Here is a 14,462-nt window from a genome sequence, read left to right as displayed (position 1 = left end):
CAAGCCAAGTCTTCATTGCTGGAAACAGGTGGTAGTCGCTGGGTGCAAGGTCTGGAATGTAAGGCGGATGTGGAACATCTCCCACTTAAAAGCATCCAGGACTTCTCGAGTCTGATTTGTCGTGTGTGGTTGTCGTGTACAAACAAAATTCTCAAATTAAAATTTCCTCTATACTTGTTTTGTATTGCTCTTCTTAACTTTTGCAAGAACAGGGTTTCTGTCAAGATTTTTGGAACCCATTGTGCACAAAATTTATTAACCTAACTTCTACGTAACAATTTCATGTAACAAAGACCTTGAAATTTGAGGAGAACTAAGTGAGAGTTCTGGTATTATGAATCAACGTTCTCTTTAATCTTCTCATTGGCTTTGGAGACAATATCATTGGTCACAATGAAATGCTTGGCCGTCCATTTTGTTTATCATCATGCACATTAGCTTGGCTATAATAATAATAAATTAGCTATTAGAACCATGAATACAATGGATTATTAATTTATTCACGCAAATAAATTAATAGAAAATGAACTAACAAACTGTTAAGATTAATCAATAGTAAAGTAGTTTTTTAATTTTTTAGGACAAACAAGAGTACTGGTGGGTGTATGTGAGTGACCGCAAGTCAAAGTCACTGCTTACCTCTCCATACCACATAACAGCTCTGGTGGACCATGAAGAGGTTCAGCTCAAGTTTACCGCACCAAAATGGCCGGGAGTGTATACGTTTACTGTCTGCTTACGCTCAGACTCGTACTTGGGTTTTGATCAAGTACATGACATCAAAGTGAGTTTTCAATGTTGGCAATTATAGACCAAAGGATTTTAGATTTAAGTGCATGGTTTTGTTATTGTCTAATGCTGGTAGATTAATTTTTGCAGAAATTACATTTGAAAACTGTAATAGAAGGAGCATCTAAAAATTCCTATAATTAGTGTTAACCTGGGCATAGTTTACCAAGTACATATTTCTTTCGCTAACTGAACACCATAAAATGTTTTCTTGTTTTAGTCCAGTCAGTATTTCCGGTTGCAGCAAATGTGTATGTGGAAGTAATATATTATTATTTATTTGTCGGCCAAATTTTGTCATAATGGTTTTAAACCTTTTGAGACCAACGTCTAATCTCTTGGACAGTTAGAAAAATAATATTTAAATATCAATAAAATAATTATTTTGTAGTCAATTGGCTCAGCATTAGTGGAGGGGCTGGAAAAATGTATTTTCTGTTTGTTTGCACGATATCTTGAAAACGAACTTATCTATAGACTTTAAATTTTGCATTAAGTTTCATTTCTACAAAAAAATGGCTTTTTTCATGAAGAATGTTGAGTTCGCTAATGGTGTAAGTGACTCCATGAGATTTGACTGAGCATTAGAGAAAATGTTTATATCAGTCTTATGGGTAACCATGATGGCAATGAGACAATCATAGAATAAACAAATTTTTAAACAGAGTTGAACACACTTATATGACATTTATACATTTGATAATTAGTGGATTAGTTGCTAAGACTCGCTACATTCTATCGGGTCATTAAGTTCTCCGCTGTATCTGTTTATTCAATGTGAGTTCGATGATGGTGCATGAGAGTTGGCTGAGTGTTATTAAAGCCTGTAAGGACACCAATACATAGAGAGTGACTTGGCATGATGCAATGCGATGCAAACATATAGAATTTGTATATGTATTTTATTCCATGTATTCACATACATTTAGTAGTTTCTCATTACTGTCTATGTATTTATACCCTAATTCAGAGTGATATATTGAGAATAATTTGATCTACAAACTTCACATTTTGTACATTTTGTTAAGTCGCAGTTGTTAAGTATTGTGCTATTCGCGAATCAAGGTCTATCGCTACGGACACTTTGCACACGGCGTGACTTTGCCGCATAGCTAGCCCGAAATAAATACAGAAAATTACAGAAAGAACAGATTTTAATCAAACTATTTAACCCTTTTTAAAAGTAAAAATTTTTAAATTCATAAGAATTTATCATCCAAATATTGACTACCTGCAAATTTACATTTTCTAATTTTAAATAGAAATTCTGTATAGTAATGTTGTTATAAATAAAATAATAATTATAAATAAAAAAATGATGAAATAATAATTGAAACTGAGGGGAAAATATAAACAAATTTGGCTACTTAGGTGCTGCCATCCATTGAATAATTGTTGTAAAATTTTCTGGTGTCTTTAGCCCTGACGATTGTGTAGTGGTAGTAGTATAATTCTTCAGAGGCCATTATAGAACTCTGGGGTCAGATAGTCTGCTTAAGCACCTATCTTGTGGGAAATGGATCAATTGGTCATTATTGTGAATCCTAATAATAACTTTCTAATATTCAATACCCCTTTAGTTTCTTTCGTTGTTTGTTTCCATCTATTGCTGCTCTGGAAAAATATAATATCGATACTGTACATAAGTTGTAAACTGAGTTGTACTCCCTTCAAAGTTCTTTTCTACTAAAAAAATCCTCAATTCTTAAGATTTCATACCTTTGAATTTCTAGAAATACGTTTTGATCGATTAAAGTTTCACAAAGAAATTCATAACCAAGGGAACAATACTATTGACTATATCGGGCTTTTGCATGTTGTTGTTGATCAAACCAGTGTAAAATAAAATGGAACAATTGTTTATTAACGCACATGATATTGCTAAGACTTTTTATGGTAACTTATCAACAAAACATTAATAAAATCATTGTACAAGGATGGTAACCCTTATGAGAAGGAAAATTAAAAAATATATTTCATTGTATAACTTATATTATTGTATTGTTTCAAATTTATTTTACGTCAAGCTAAGAAATTTATTCTATTAACAAATGCTACTTGAAAATTCTTATCAATCTGTTATGTACAGTGAAATATTCTGTATTCTAAATCTATTATCAGAAAAAAGCTTTTTAAATTATGGCATGAATGGTGTTTGACTTTGATCTAACCCTGAAAGCCGGAACCACATACAGAGTATTAATTGGTTAAATTGTACCTTTTAAATTTTGCAATGTCAATGTAAATGCATTCAACAATTTATAATAATATATACACTACATGCTCCATATTGTGTGATGAGTGTTTGTAATTTTCCATGAAGTGTTATGGACATCTATATGTTATAACCTACCTCAGGAATATCATGACATAGATTACAAAAATTAAGAATCAGTTTACACCAACAATCAGCAATAAGTACAACAAAGAGCACCAATCAATGACTACCGATATGATTGTTAAACGCTAGGAATAAAATAAACCCAATGGACAACTAAAGCAAGAACAATGTTCAATTGTTAATACAGTACAGTGAAATCAATAATACGATTCACTGTACTGGTATTATTGATGAGTACCCGTCGGTGCGCCCCTGGTAACAGCACTAAATAACTAGTAGCTGTGAATAGAGGAGACAAGACAGTTGGTATATTCATGAACCTCAATAGGGCATTTAATAGTGCATCACATTGTAATTTGTTAAATACATTAAACAGTATTAGAATACATAACAAAGCTCTAAAGTTTTTAAAATCATATTTAGAAAGTAGGAAGCAATATGTTGAAATTAGTCATACAAAAAATAACTACACAAAATTACTTTGAAAATTTTAAAATAAAGTGTTCCTGAAGGTTCCATTTTGGGACAATTATAATTTCTCTGTTACTTTAAGGGTTTGCTACAAAATGTTTCCAGACATAGTACGATTTGTTTATATGCTCCTGATGCTAACTTACAAGATTCAAGAAAGTCAGTTGAAGAAGTTGAAATAGTTTTTTAATCTATCCCAGATTGGTCAACTGGTTTCCTCAAAAAGTTCACTTTTCAATAGAGGAAAATCTAATTCCATAACATTTTAGAGCACAATGATACTGCTACATTCCTAGGAGTTTATATCGATAAACATTTGAGCTGGGACAGCCAAATAGATAATTTAAAATCTAAAATTTATCATGGTATTCATGCACTTTGAAAAATAATTAGTTTATGTGACCTTTATACTCCAAAATTTGTTTATTTTTCATTTATTCAGTCGCATATAGCGTATGGTATAAGTATTTACAGTATTACATCAATTGGAAACAAATAAAATTCTCTTACTTCAGAAACAAGCTATTAAACTATGCTGAAGTTGGAATGAACTGGGTATATTTTCACTATACAGTATATACATTTTAGAAACTGTCTGTTTTACAACAGACAAATCATAACAAATCCATCTTTGCAGATAAATCAACAGTACAAAACGAGATACCAGGAATTTAAATACTATAGAAAAACTGAGATTAGAATTTGTTAAAAATAAATCTCTTGTTCGGGAATAATATTAAAAAAATTCCACAGAAAATAAAATTTTTTTAAGATAAAACAAAATGACTTGACAAACCTCTTACTTTGTAAACGAGTTATTTTTTTTAAATACAATTTTGTAAAATACATTTATTTTAAATCATATATGTAATAATATATATATATATATATATATGTATACCGGGTGTAGTGGTAGCACATTCACCCGGCAAGTGAGAGATCCGGGTTCGACTCCCGGCGGAGCAAGTACTTTTTGCGATTCAGTGTTTATTGAAATTATATATATATATATATATATATATATATGTATGTATACACACACACACACACACACACATATACATAGTATTTTTATTTAATTGTTTGATGTTTAATAATTGTGGCACTTTTCTGTACGTTATAGAAAATAAATAAAGGATACTTTGAACACCGCCCTCAGCACTCTGGAGGTTTGGACATTTCAATGAGCTAGTAGGCTCTGTCTGCGATAATTAACTAGATCTGTTCAATGAAACCGGTGTAAAAATTAAAAGTTTTGTATGGCGGTTTAATAAATAACTTAAGAGCTCCATAATCTTACCAATGGCCAATTTTTTTAACCGCTCAGTCAAGAAGTTTAATTTTAAAACAACTTTTATTCATTTATTTCAAAAATTCTACAATTACATAGACAAAAACATTACATTTTCAACTATCTTAATTTAATTCAAACTTTCTACTTTAAGAATTTTCAAAGTTACAGAAATGTATCAAAATTGATACATTTTTTTGTTGTTATCTAAATAAAAAGTAGAAGTTATTGTTTGTAAATTAATTACTTTATGTATCTAAATGCAGAAATAAACAAGCTATGTTTAATGTAACTTACGTTATTGTAGCTCAACTATTAGTTAGATCATGTTTATATTATATTCAAACTCAGGTATCAATAGTTTTCCATTTGATAGTAGTAGAGTGGTAGGTGGTGGCAGATTTCCTCTAGATCAATATCTTTTGATAAACACAAACATATGTACTGGTACTCATTCAGAGTACCTTACTGTTGAGTAATACAACATGACGTATTATAGTTATTTTAATTCTTTGTAAATATTTTATTATGAATATGGAAAATCAAATTTTAAAATTTGCCACCCCCCAACGTTGTGACCCTGTACTTGAGCACAACGGAATAAATAACACTTGCCTAAATACTGGCCTGTAAATCATCAATGAGTTACATAAGACCTATACAATTATTTACAAGCAGAAATTTTTTAACAAATTAAGACACAGAAAACAAAGTTGGTGACAGTTTTTAAGGCAGTTTTAAAAAGTTTCTTGAGTGTAATATCTGTATGAGGTCCAGTCCAGTTTCATTTAAAGTAGGAGTTATATTATCTGCAAAATTATAGATTCTACATTGTTGTTAATAATACAACATGCAGTAATTTGTAAAAAACACAGACAGAAACAGTATTATAGAGCCCAACTGTCAAGAATTATCTCATTACATACAAACATCCTTTTCTGTTATATTCTTTGACGAGTTTCATATCTAGGGAAAAAACTCTCAACTAAATATTAATTCCTAGTTTATTACTGTATGGTGTAGTTATGTTCTGCTTCTGTTTTATATATATTTTTGTTTCTTAAAAGAGAAAGGCAGTAAGTTGGTTAATTTTATCACTAATATAACTTACTTTTTGGTTTGTTATTATTAATATATGTGCTTAGAATCACTAGGGTTGAATTTGGAACCTAAACTGTCCTTTTTTTTGACACTGCAATAATTTCTTTGAAAAAGTGTAATGTTTTCTTATTGTATACTTTATACACATTTTTTCAGTTGGATGTGAAAGAAGCACCAGAGGTACCAACGGAACATCCACAGTGGGACCTGTCAGAAGAGGAGGAAGAAAGTCGACCGGAAGGGGAGGCCAGCGATGTCTCGGAGTTTACCACAGACGAAGATGTGGAGGACTGAGGCTCCCTGACACTTCGCCTGCAGTGCCTTCCATGAGTACTATGGACATAAATTATTAACTATTCTGAGATATAGTGTTATTTACTCTAAATAAATGAATAAATTGGTTACATTGTTTTCCTGTGTTTAAAAGTATTTTTTGTTACTGACACATGTTAATATTACTATTTATTTATTTATATTTTCAGTACTTTCTGTGTGGTGTATAACATAAGTGTATATTATGCAGTAATTAAATGGTGGTTTAAATATGTTAATAATAATATGTTAAATTGCATTTAATGTTTGTAACCAGTCAGTAAAAATTTACATTTTTTAGTTATAAAAGAAGTCAGCTGATAGGTTGTAAAATAGCTATTACCTTACTCCGAGTTAGGAAATATTAAATATTGTGATTTTAGATGACTTTTTGTAAAAAATCTACAGTTCATTTATAAATATTTTATTGGTTCTTTTCAAAACCAAATACTTTTTGTCTAATGTTCATTGTGAATAGTTTTTCACAAACTCAGAGAAACCCCTTTTATCAACTGGTTGATTAAAATGTATTTTGTTTTAATAATCAAGTATGTCTAGTATTTTGCACACTAGTTAAAAATGTATTCCTACTTTATTACTTGAGAGTTTTGAAAGATCAAAACCTTTTATCGCATTTGAAGGTTATTTCCTTTCTTCCGAGGATACATTAAAATGAACACAAATGTAATATTTTATTCCAACAGGACACTTGGCCACTATATAATATAGAATCAATGATAGTGAAACTTTTTTGCAGTTTGTTTAAACTGGACACGTTATATAATGTTATTCTCTATGTCGTTGACAAAGTGCTCAGTGTGCACAAAGTATTCCATTTGTAAATAATTCATTTTAATGTCTATTTGTTGAAAGAAGAGGAGGGATAACCTTCCATTGTGATAAAGATAGCTCTTCCTTTCCTATCAAAACTCTTCAAGTAAAACCTGGCTTTTTGCCTTCTTTAATCATGAAAACTTATTTTGTGTCTTGAACATTTTTGTTAGAATTTAAAATTAGGACAAACAAATATTTCTAGTATTAAGTTTGAATTGTTTTGCATATTTTCAGTTCTTAACCATTATATATTTCTTTAGGTTTTGTCAGCATTACCAAAATTCAAATAAAATTAAATTTATGTTGTAAATAAACATTAGCAGCTATAATATTGTATCACAGGTTTCCAAATATTTTTATCTTCTTGAGACAAAACTCTTATTATCTCCAAGTATTAGTTGTGAATGTCTTGGCATGTGTAAAAAGAATTTGTGAAACAGGGACTGGTCAATTCCGATACTTTGCAATATCGAGCTATGTACACATTCTTGATACTACATTCTTTTTACTTGATTTTAGTACCGATATTTTAAAAGTGTTTTCTTTTAAAATAATGAATTAAATCTGCTAAAGTGGTTGAAATATGTTTTGAAAGTTATTATTTAATTTACCATCTTTATTCTGTTGTAAATTAAGTATTTCAAATAAAAAACACTGAATATCCTGTGGAAAGAAGAACAAGAAGTCCCAGCATGACTTCTTGTCCAGTAATGTATTCTGATTGTTTATGACATAAATAATTGTTTTGAGTTTCAGTTCCATTTGTTTAATCAACACTTCTGTTATTACAAGTGAAAAGCAATATTTCTTTCATCACTCATATTTCGTAGTTTTTAAGATGTTGACTGCAACAGACGCACTAGTGCACCATACACTGGTACGTGGAATCAGAACCATTGTGTGACAAGATGTCTCATCATTAATTCGCTTTGAGTTAAGACCATTTTAGAAACTTGATTTGTAAAGAGTAGTCAAATGTATTCATTAGTGGGATGATCATTGGGATGAAGGAATGTGCTCCAAAGTAATCACCAAAACACACACAACTATGAAGTAGGAAACAAGTAAAAATAATTGTCATTTGTTGATTAATATTAGTGAAACATAGATTTCATCATGATAGCTGAAAACAAAACAGTTTATACCACCATATAAAAATTGAAATATACAACATTAACCATTGTAAATAAAACTTGTATTATAATTTTGTCAATTTACAAATATTTGTTGTATTTTTTTTTAACTTATAAGTTTTATATATTTCTACAATATAATTTTAAAAGTTATGTTTTTCTTGTCTTTTTTTTAATAAATTTAAAAGAGTATTGGAACTTTTAACCCTCGGTGGAGGTAAGGATGGAAATTTCTGACCAATGTCAAATATTATCTTAAATTAATGTAATGTATTAAAAAAAAATGTACAATCCTACAAATATACCTGCCAATATGTCATCAATTGTCAAAAATACAATATTTATACAGTGTAAAATATGAAATGTGCCATATCAATACATTTAATTGTTCGGTATAACTGAAAAGAGTAGGTACCTAAAATCTTTAATGATCTGATAATTACACACAAGTACTTGCTATGATAAAATAATTTAGAAAGCAGTTCATTAAAAATTTTTTGCTAAACTCAGATATACTTGATTTGTAGAAACGAAAATTTGTAGATCCTGATTCTCATCCATTGCTTTATCTCTTGTTATTCATTGTTCCACCATTCAGACAGTTCTGGTTGTTAATGAGTAAGTGCAGCTGGTGTTTTGTAATCGGTTTACGATGTGGTAATTTAGTATTTAGTTTTTAGTGTAAAAGGTATTGATTGAGTGTTTTACATGAAAAGGCTAATAACTATACAATAATTTAGTTTAGTTATTAGAAAATCCATCTTATCCATTAATCATCTAATCAATCATTTACTCATTTTACTTCTGTTTTTATTTATTTAAAATGTTTATAGTGTATTCTAAATATGATATAAAATCTTTTCACGAACTTTTCTATTTTCATATTACATAGAAAAATTATTAGAATGAGTTAATAAATTTTTTTAATGTGTACATTTTATAAAAATATCTCTCAAAAAGTCATATATAAAATAAGATAAACTCATTATACCTTTTCTTTTCAGCCTTAGATTTGTCATATTTTGTGTATTCTTAATTTTTCTTACAAAATTAAAATAATACTAATAAAGACAAAAATTGCAACTTTTGTATAATTATAACTTATCATATTTCAAAACAAAACAATGTTGTGTTGAAGATTATAACTTATTCTAAATAATTTAACCTTTTATTGAAAGACACATGACTTTGTTTAAATCACAGTTCTTTTATGAGGTTTGGAAAAAATGCTTCTACCAAAAACCTGCTTGCCACCGAACCAGGAGTTTTACCACTGTCATTTGGAGGGATAATCAACTCTCCCTTTCTAATAAGAGGGCAGAATATTTCATTCCTCTATGTCAACATATAATTTAAGAATGCCAGTTTTAATGAATGAAGGCCTACCAAGTTTATCAGTAAACCAAATAATTGAAACGCTGCTTTGGCTATAGAAATGCCACACTTTGACTGCCACAAGTGGGCAAGACACCACTGCAGCATCTTCATTTTGTGTAATGTTATTTTTAAAGAATGATTTTTTGGCAAGAATTGTAACAGGATATTTTACATTATAAATACGGCGTACAATTAAGACAACCAGATTTAACTCTCATCTAAGATTATTACAGTTTTTCATCAGTCTATTACACTGGGCTGGACAAAAGTCTGAAATATAATAAATAATAATTTAGAAAATATTTGGCACAACATAATGAAGCTTTGCAGCAATGCGTTTGCCATCTTAACCAACACTTTGATGTATTTCTCTTATTTTTATAACCATTGGGAGAAGGTCCATGCAGGAAGTCTTGAATATTTAAAATGAAAGCCTAGATTGAATTACACCTCAGATCTTTATTAGTTATAATATTCATCTAGTTTAGTTACTACTAACAAACTGAACACAACCCATTATCAGGTGTTGTTATTACGTTTGCATTCAACAGTGCAAACTCGACTTCAAGAGGATGATTTAGGACATCAGGAAGTACACTCTCTCAGTTTGTAAAACATTATGTATTTGTTTTATTTTAAATTATATTGTATGACAAATTAAAAAATATTTTTTCACTACAATACAGATAATAATCAACATAGAATCATCCATTTACAAACTTTGAACTAAAAAATGAAACCTCAATGAGAGTTTGGACCTTTAAAATGAGGTATAACTTCACTTAGGTTTACATTTGAAAATTTCAAGATTACTGTGTGAACCGTTCCCCCAATAGTGGTAAAGACAAGTGAAATACATTAAAGTTTTGGTTAGGATGGGAAATACACTGTTGCAAAGTGTCATTATGTTGTGCTGAATATTTTTTGAATTAGTATATGTTTTCCAGAATTTTTTCCCAATCCTGTGTTAGATTTTATTAAATTAGCTAGTAAAATTACATAGCATTAGTTGCTGGTTAACCATTTACATAGCATATATCTATTCAGATACATTATCCTGACTGTGTACATTCTTATTTGTGCGACATACTCACTATATATACTGCCAAGTAAAGAGTTAAGTCATTAATTCTGTACATATTCTGACTAGTATTTTTATGACTGATTGATTTATTGGTAATTTGGATTGACAACTTTAAACGACGTACGCATAAATTTTATATTCCATCGTTCACCTCTTCCCCCATATTTTATATTTTTTTTTGCAAAATTTAAGGAAATCTTAGTTAAATTTGAAATACGTGACAATGTTTTATTAAAAAATATAGTTGCTAAACAAACAAATATACAAAGAATCAAGTAATGTCCTGCCTATAAGCTTATAGTAAAGTTTAATTGTACAGTGTATGATCTGAAGGAAACCTGTGATTTCATATTACTCTCAATTCTTTATATGGTAAGTTAAAATAACACATTATTACAATAAGACAATTTATATTAATTTATAAAAATGCCAACCTTTATTTCAATTTGGGGGGAGGAGGAATTGTACCATTAGTTAGAAATGAAATTGGGTTGTAAATATAATGTTATGAAACATATAATTTGATCAAACTTAACTGTTGTTTTGTAATAAAAACTTTAATTACAGTAGAAATGTGCTATTTTATTTATTGACTTCACTATAGGGTAGGTAAGTATGAATAAGGCAGAGATTTGGGTGATACAAATTGTGGTTCCATATGTTGGAGTATTATACATTCAGGACATTTCTGTACTATGTTACAAAAAAAATAAATAAAAAACTTCTCAATTCCACTTTAAATTTTGAATATCAGTTGTGCTAAAGAAAATATATGTATAGATAATTAAAGGCAACACTAGCTACAGTAATTTATATTACATACATTTAAGTAAATAATATCAAGGCATCTTAATTGTGTCATCAAAAAAGCCTTTTTTCAAAAGGACTATTTGTAATTAAAGGAGATGAACTGGAAATTCGTATCATCAGATAACAACACTTCTATAGAAAAAAACAATGAGGTTACTGTTGCCTGACAATTCAAACTTAAAACCTGTCAGTTGGCTGAATACTATTTTCTGTTCAAGTTGATAATAATTAACAAGACATGCTTTGAAACTAATTTTTATAAATATTTGTAGTACCTGAATGGTAACAAATTTAATTTTGTAATCACTAATAAAATTCAAATCTTAGTAGATATTATTCTTTTAACTAATTAATTACTAACAAGTATTGTACTTAGTATCTTACTGACCACCTAAAAGCAAATAATTTATGAAGATTCTTGGCACATTAGAAATATTTCCATTTAATACCACTAGTGAATTATAACACATATTCCAATATTAATTTAATTTTGCAAGGCCTTTCAGAATCAAGGATTCTATTTTCAGGCAAATTCACAAAGTAATTTCTTATATTATTATTTAAATAAGTAATTTATACCTGGAATATTTTACTAATTGTAAAAATATAAATAAAAATATAAAAAATGTTCACTACACGATTTACATGAACTAAACTTTCTTTAACCAAAACTGCATTTCCTGTAGATCTATTTCGTAACCAAAGTTATAATTTAATATAATTTTTCGGTTCCTTTAAGAGGTGGGTGTAATAAATCGACCTTGAATGTTTCCCAAAAACAACATTAATCCTCAAACACTTTTACGCCCTTATTTTTAATCAGCATTATCAGAGGTGTCTTATTTTAATGTTGTAATCAATAAGCATCCAAACACTTTTTAATTTTTTTATAAAGAGTGTGCTTTTTGAGTATTTAACAATGAAATACAAAAACTTCTGAGATTTGTTTCTGGATAACTTATAAAAATACTACAAAGCGTCGGGATGTGTATTAATTAAACCTTTAAAATGAGACATCTCCCATTATTCTATGATTAAAAATAACGTTAAAGTGCATCAGTTTTAACATTATTTTTACGGGGTTAAAATGGAGATGACCATCAGTACAGCCATAGCCGGCTCATAATGCTGCTTTAAATAAACAACTTCTGTTTTTATAACTATGGTAAGGTTTCTAAATCAAATCAAATTAATTAATTAAAATAAATCAAATACCGTAAGTCAAAATAAAATTATTTTAAAAAATATTTAAAATTAAATAAAGTGTGTATGTAACAGGATTCAACAAAGAAATGGGCAACTGCCAAATAGTTTGGGGTGGTTTGTTTAAAGTGTTTGTGTGCTACCCTATATAAGGAAATATAAACTCTCATTGGTTGAGAAAATCTGGCAGATGTATCTTGGAATGGTTTGAGCACGGAGTCTGTAGAGAAATAGGAGTGAGTGAAAGCAGAAGTCTGTGTTAATCTCAAGTTGTAGCCCAAGTGCCATATATTAAATACTAGCTGTTACCCACGGCTTCGCACGCAAATCTTAAGAACCTAAGTCCTTATATCACTTAGTAAAAGCAATTAATGCGCGATTGGCTGCGGGTAACAGCTAGTTCATCAATAAATTTCTAGTATTTTATAACGAAAACTCTTGATTTTCACCCACGGCTTCGGACACGATTTCCTACAGAAAAATTGGGACATAGGAGGCATATTTCTTTTGAACATCGTTATTACCCTTCTGAGATAAATGATAGTCACTGAAATATACTCATGATCTATTTAAGATTTAAATTTTAAAACAGTCTCAATATGCACCTGTGAAATAACTGGAATTTTTCTCCAATATTCTATTTTTTTGTATACAATTGAACTATATTAGACCATCGTGGACAGGAGTCAAAAAGTCGGAATTCATTAGCGCACATACGATGTAATAAATTATGGCGCTCAATGTAATTTTGAAACGAAAATAGGCATATTTTAGGTACATATTATTACAGTCTAATGATTATGAGCTTCAGATTATCTCTTGATGGTAAAGTCTATGTTTAACAGTGATTGCATAAACAGTTGAAACAAAATTTGCTGTTTCTCTTAAGCTTACTCTGCTTTCAAACTATAAGTGTAAAGAAATTTAAAATAGTAATTAAATGATATAAACATATATTTGTTTTGTCGCATTATATATGTTTACAAAGAACAGCTGATTAAATTTGAAAAGGCTCTTTCACTTAATAACATATGTTTGTTGCAATGCATTTCTTACGGGTATTTCTGTAACTTTTAGAGACCAGTGGGGCGGAATCCTGAATCGGGAACTGGATAAAAAGTATCCTATGTGTTTCTCCCAGTTCTTAGCTACCTCCCTACCAATTTTCAGCCAAATCGGTTCAGCCGTTCTTGACTTATAAATAGTGTAACTAACACGACTTTGTTTTTATATATATAGATTATTTCAACAGTTTTAAATAATTTATAATGTATCAAACATGAGTATTAAGTGCCTTACAAATTTGTATAGAAACAGTCGAGTACTACAATAATACATCAGTGCTTTTTTTAGGTTTTGGCCAGAGTTACTATATTTATTTTTACTGTACAATATTTTAATTGCTTGTGCACTATAAAATGAACTTGAATTTATTGTAAATTTAAGGATTTGATTGTAGTGCACTGTTGGGTAGTTACATTAAACCAAAAACACATTAGTGACAATGTCTACTGAATTTGTATGTTATTGCTTCAATAGCTTTGATTAGAAATTCTTTATTAAAGGAGAGTTTTCGTACAGAAATACTTATAAACGAAATTTTATCATAACTGATCATTTTGTTTTTATTGAGTGTTAGCGATGCCTATAACTTGAGAGGCTGGTAATATTGTATTTCTGTCTGTCTGTCCGTATGATCTCTCAAATGAACTGACC

General features: G+C 29.4%; 1 protein-coding gene across 1 annotated transcript in view; it reads left to right on the top strand.

Moving 5' to 3' along the window:
- LOC124357293 (translocation protein SEC63 homolog) overlaps positions 1-11,306 on the top strand; it is a 61,796-nt gene extending 50,490 nt beyond the window's left edge. The window contains exons 13-14 of the mRNA XM_046808952.1: positions 581-784; positions 6,150-11,306. Of these exons, the coding sequence (XP_046664908.1) occupies positions 581-784; positions 6,150-6,287 (342 nt within the window). The 3' untranslated portion in view covers positions 6,288-11,306. The remainder of the gene's footprint in view (positions 1-580; positions 785-6,149) is intronic.
- The last annotated feature ends 3,156 nt before the right edge of the window (positions 11,307-14,462 follow it).

The sequence above is a fragment of the Homalodisca vitripennis genome, chromosome 3 (assembly GCF_021130785.1).
Source record: "Homalodisca vitripennis isolate AUS2020 chromosome 3, UT_GWSS_2.1, whole genome shotgun sequence".
In the NCBI taxonomy this organism is placed as follows: domain Eukaryota; kingdom Metazoa; phylum Arthropoda; class Insecta; order Hemiptera; family Cicadellidae; genus Homalodisca; species Homalodisca vitripennis.
The sequence above is the reverse complement of the archived record's forward strand: the minus strand, read 5'-3'. Positions and strand labels throughout refer to the sequence as shown.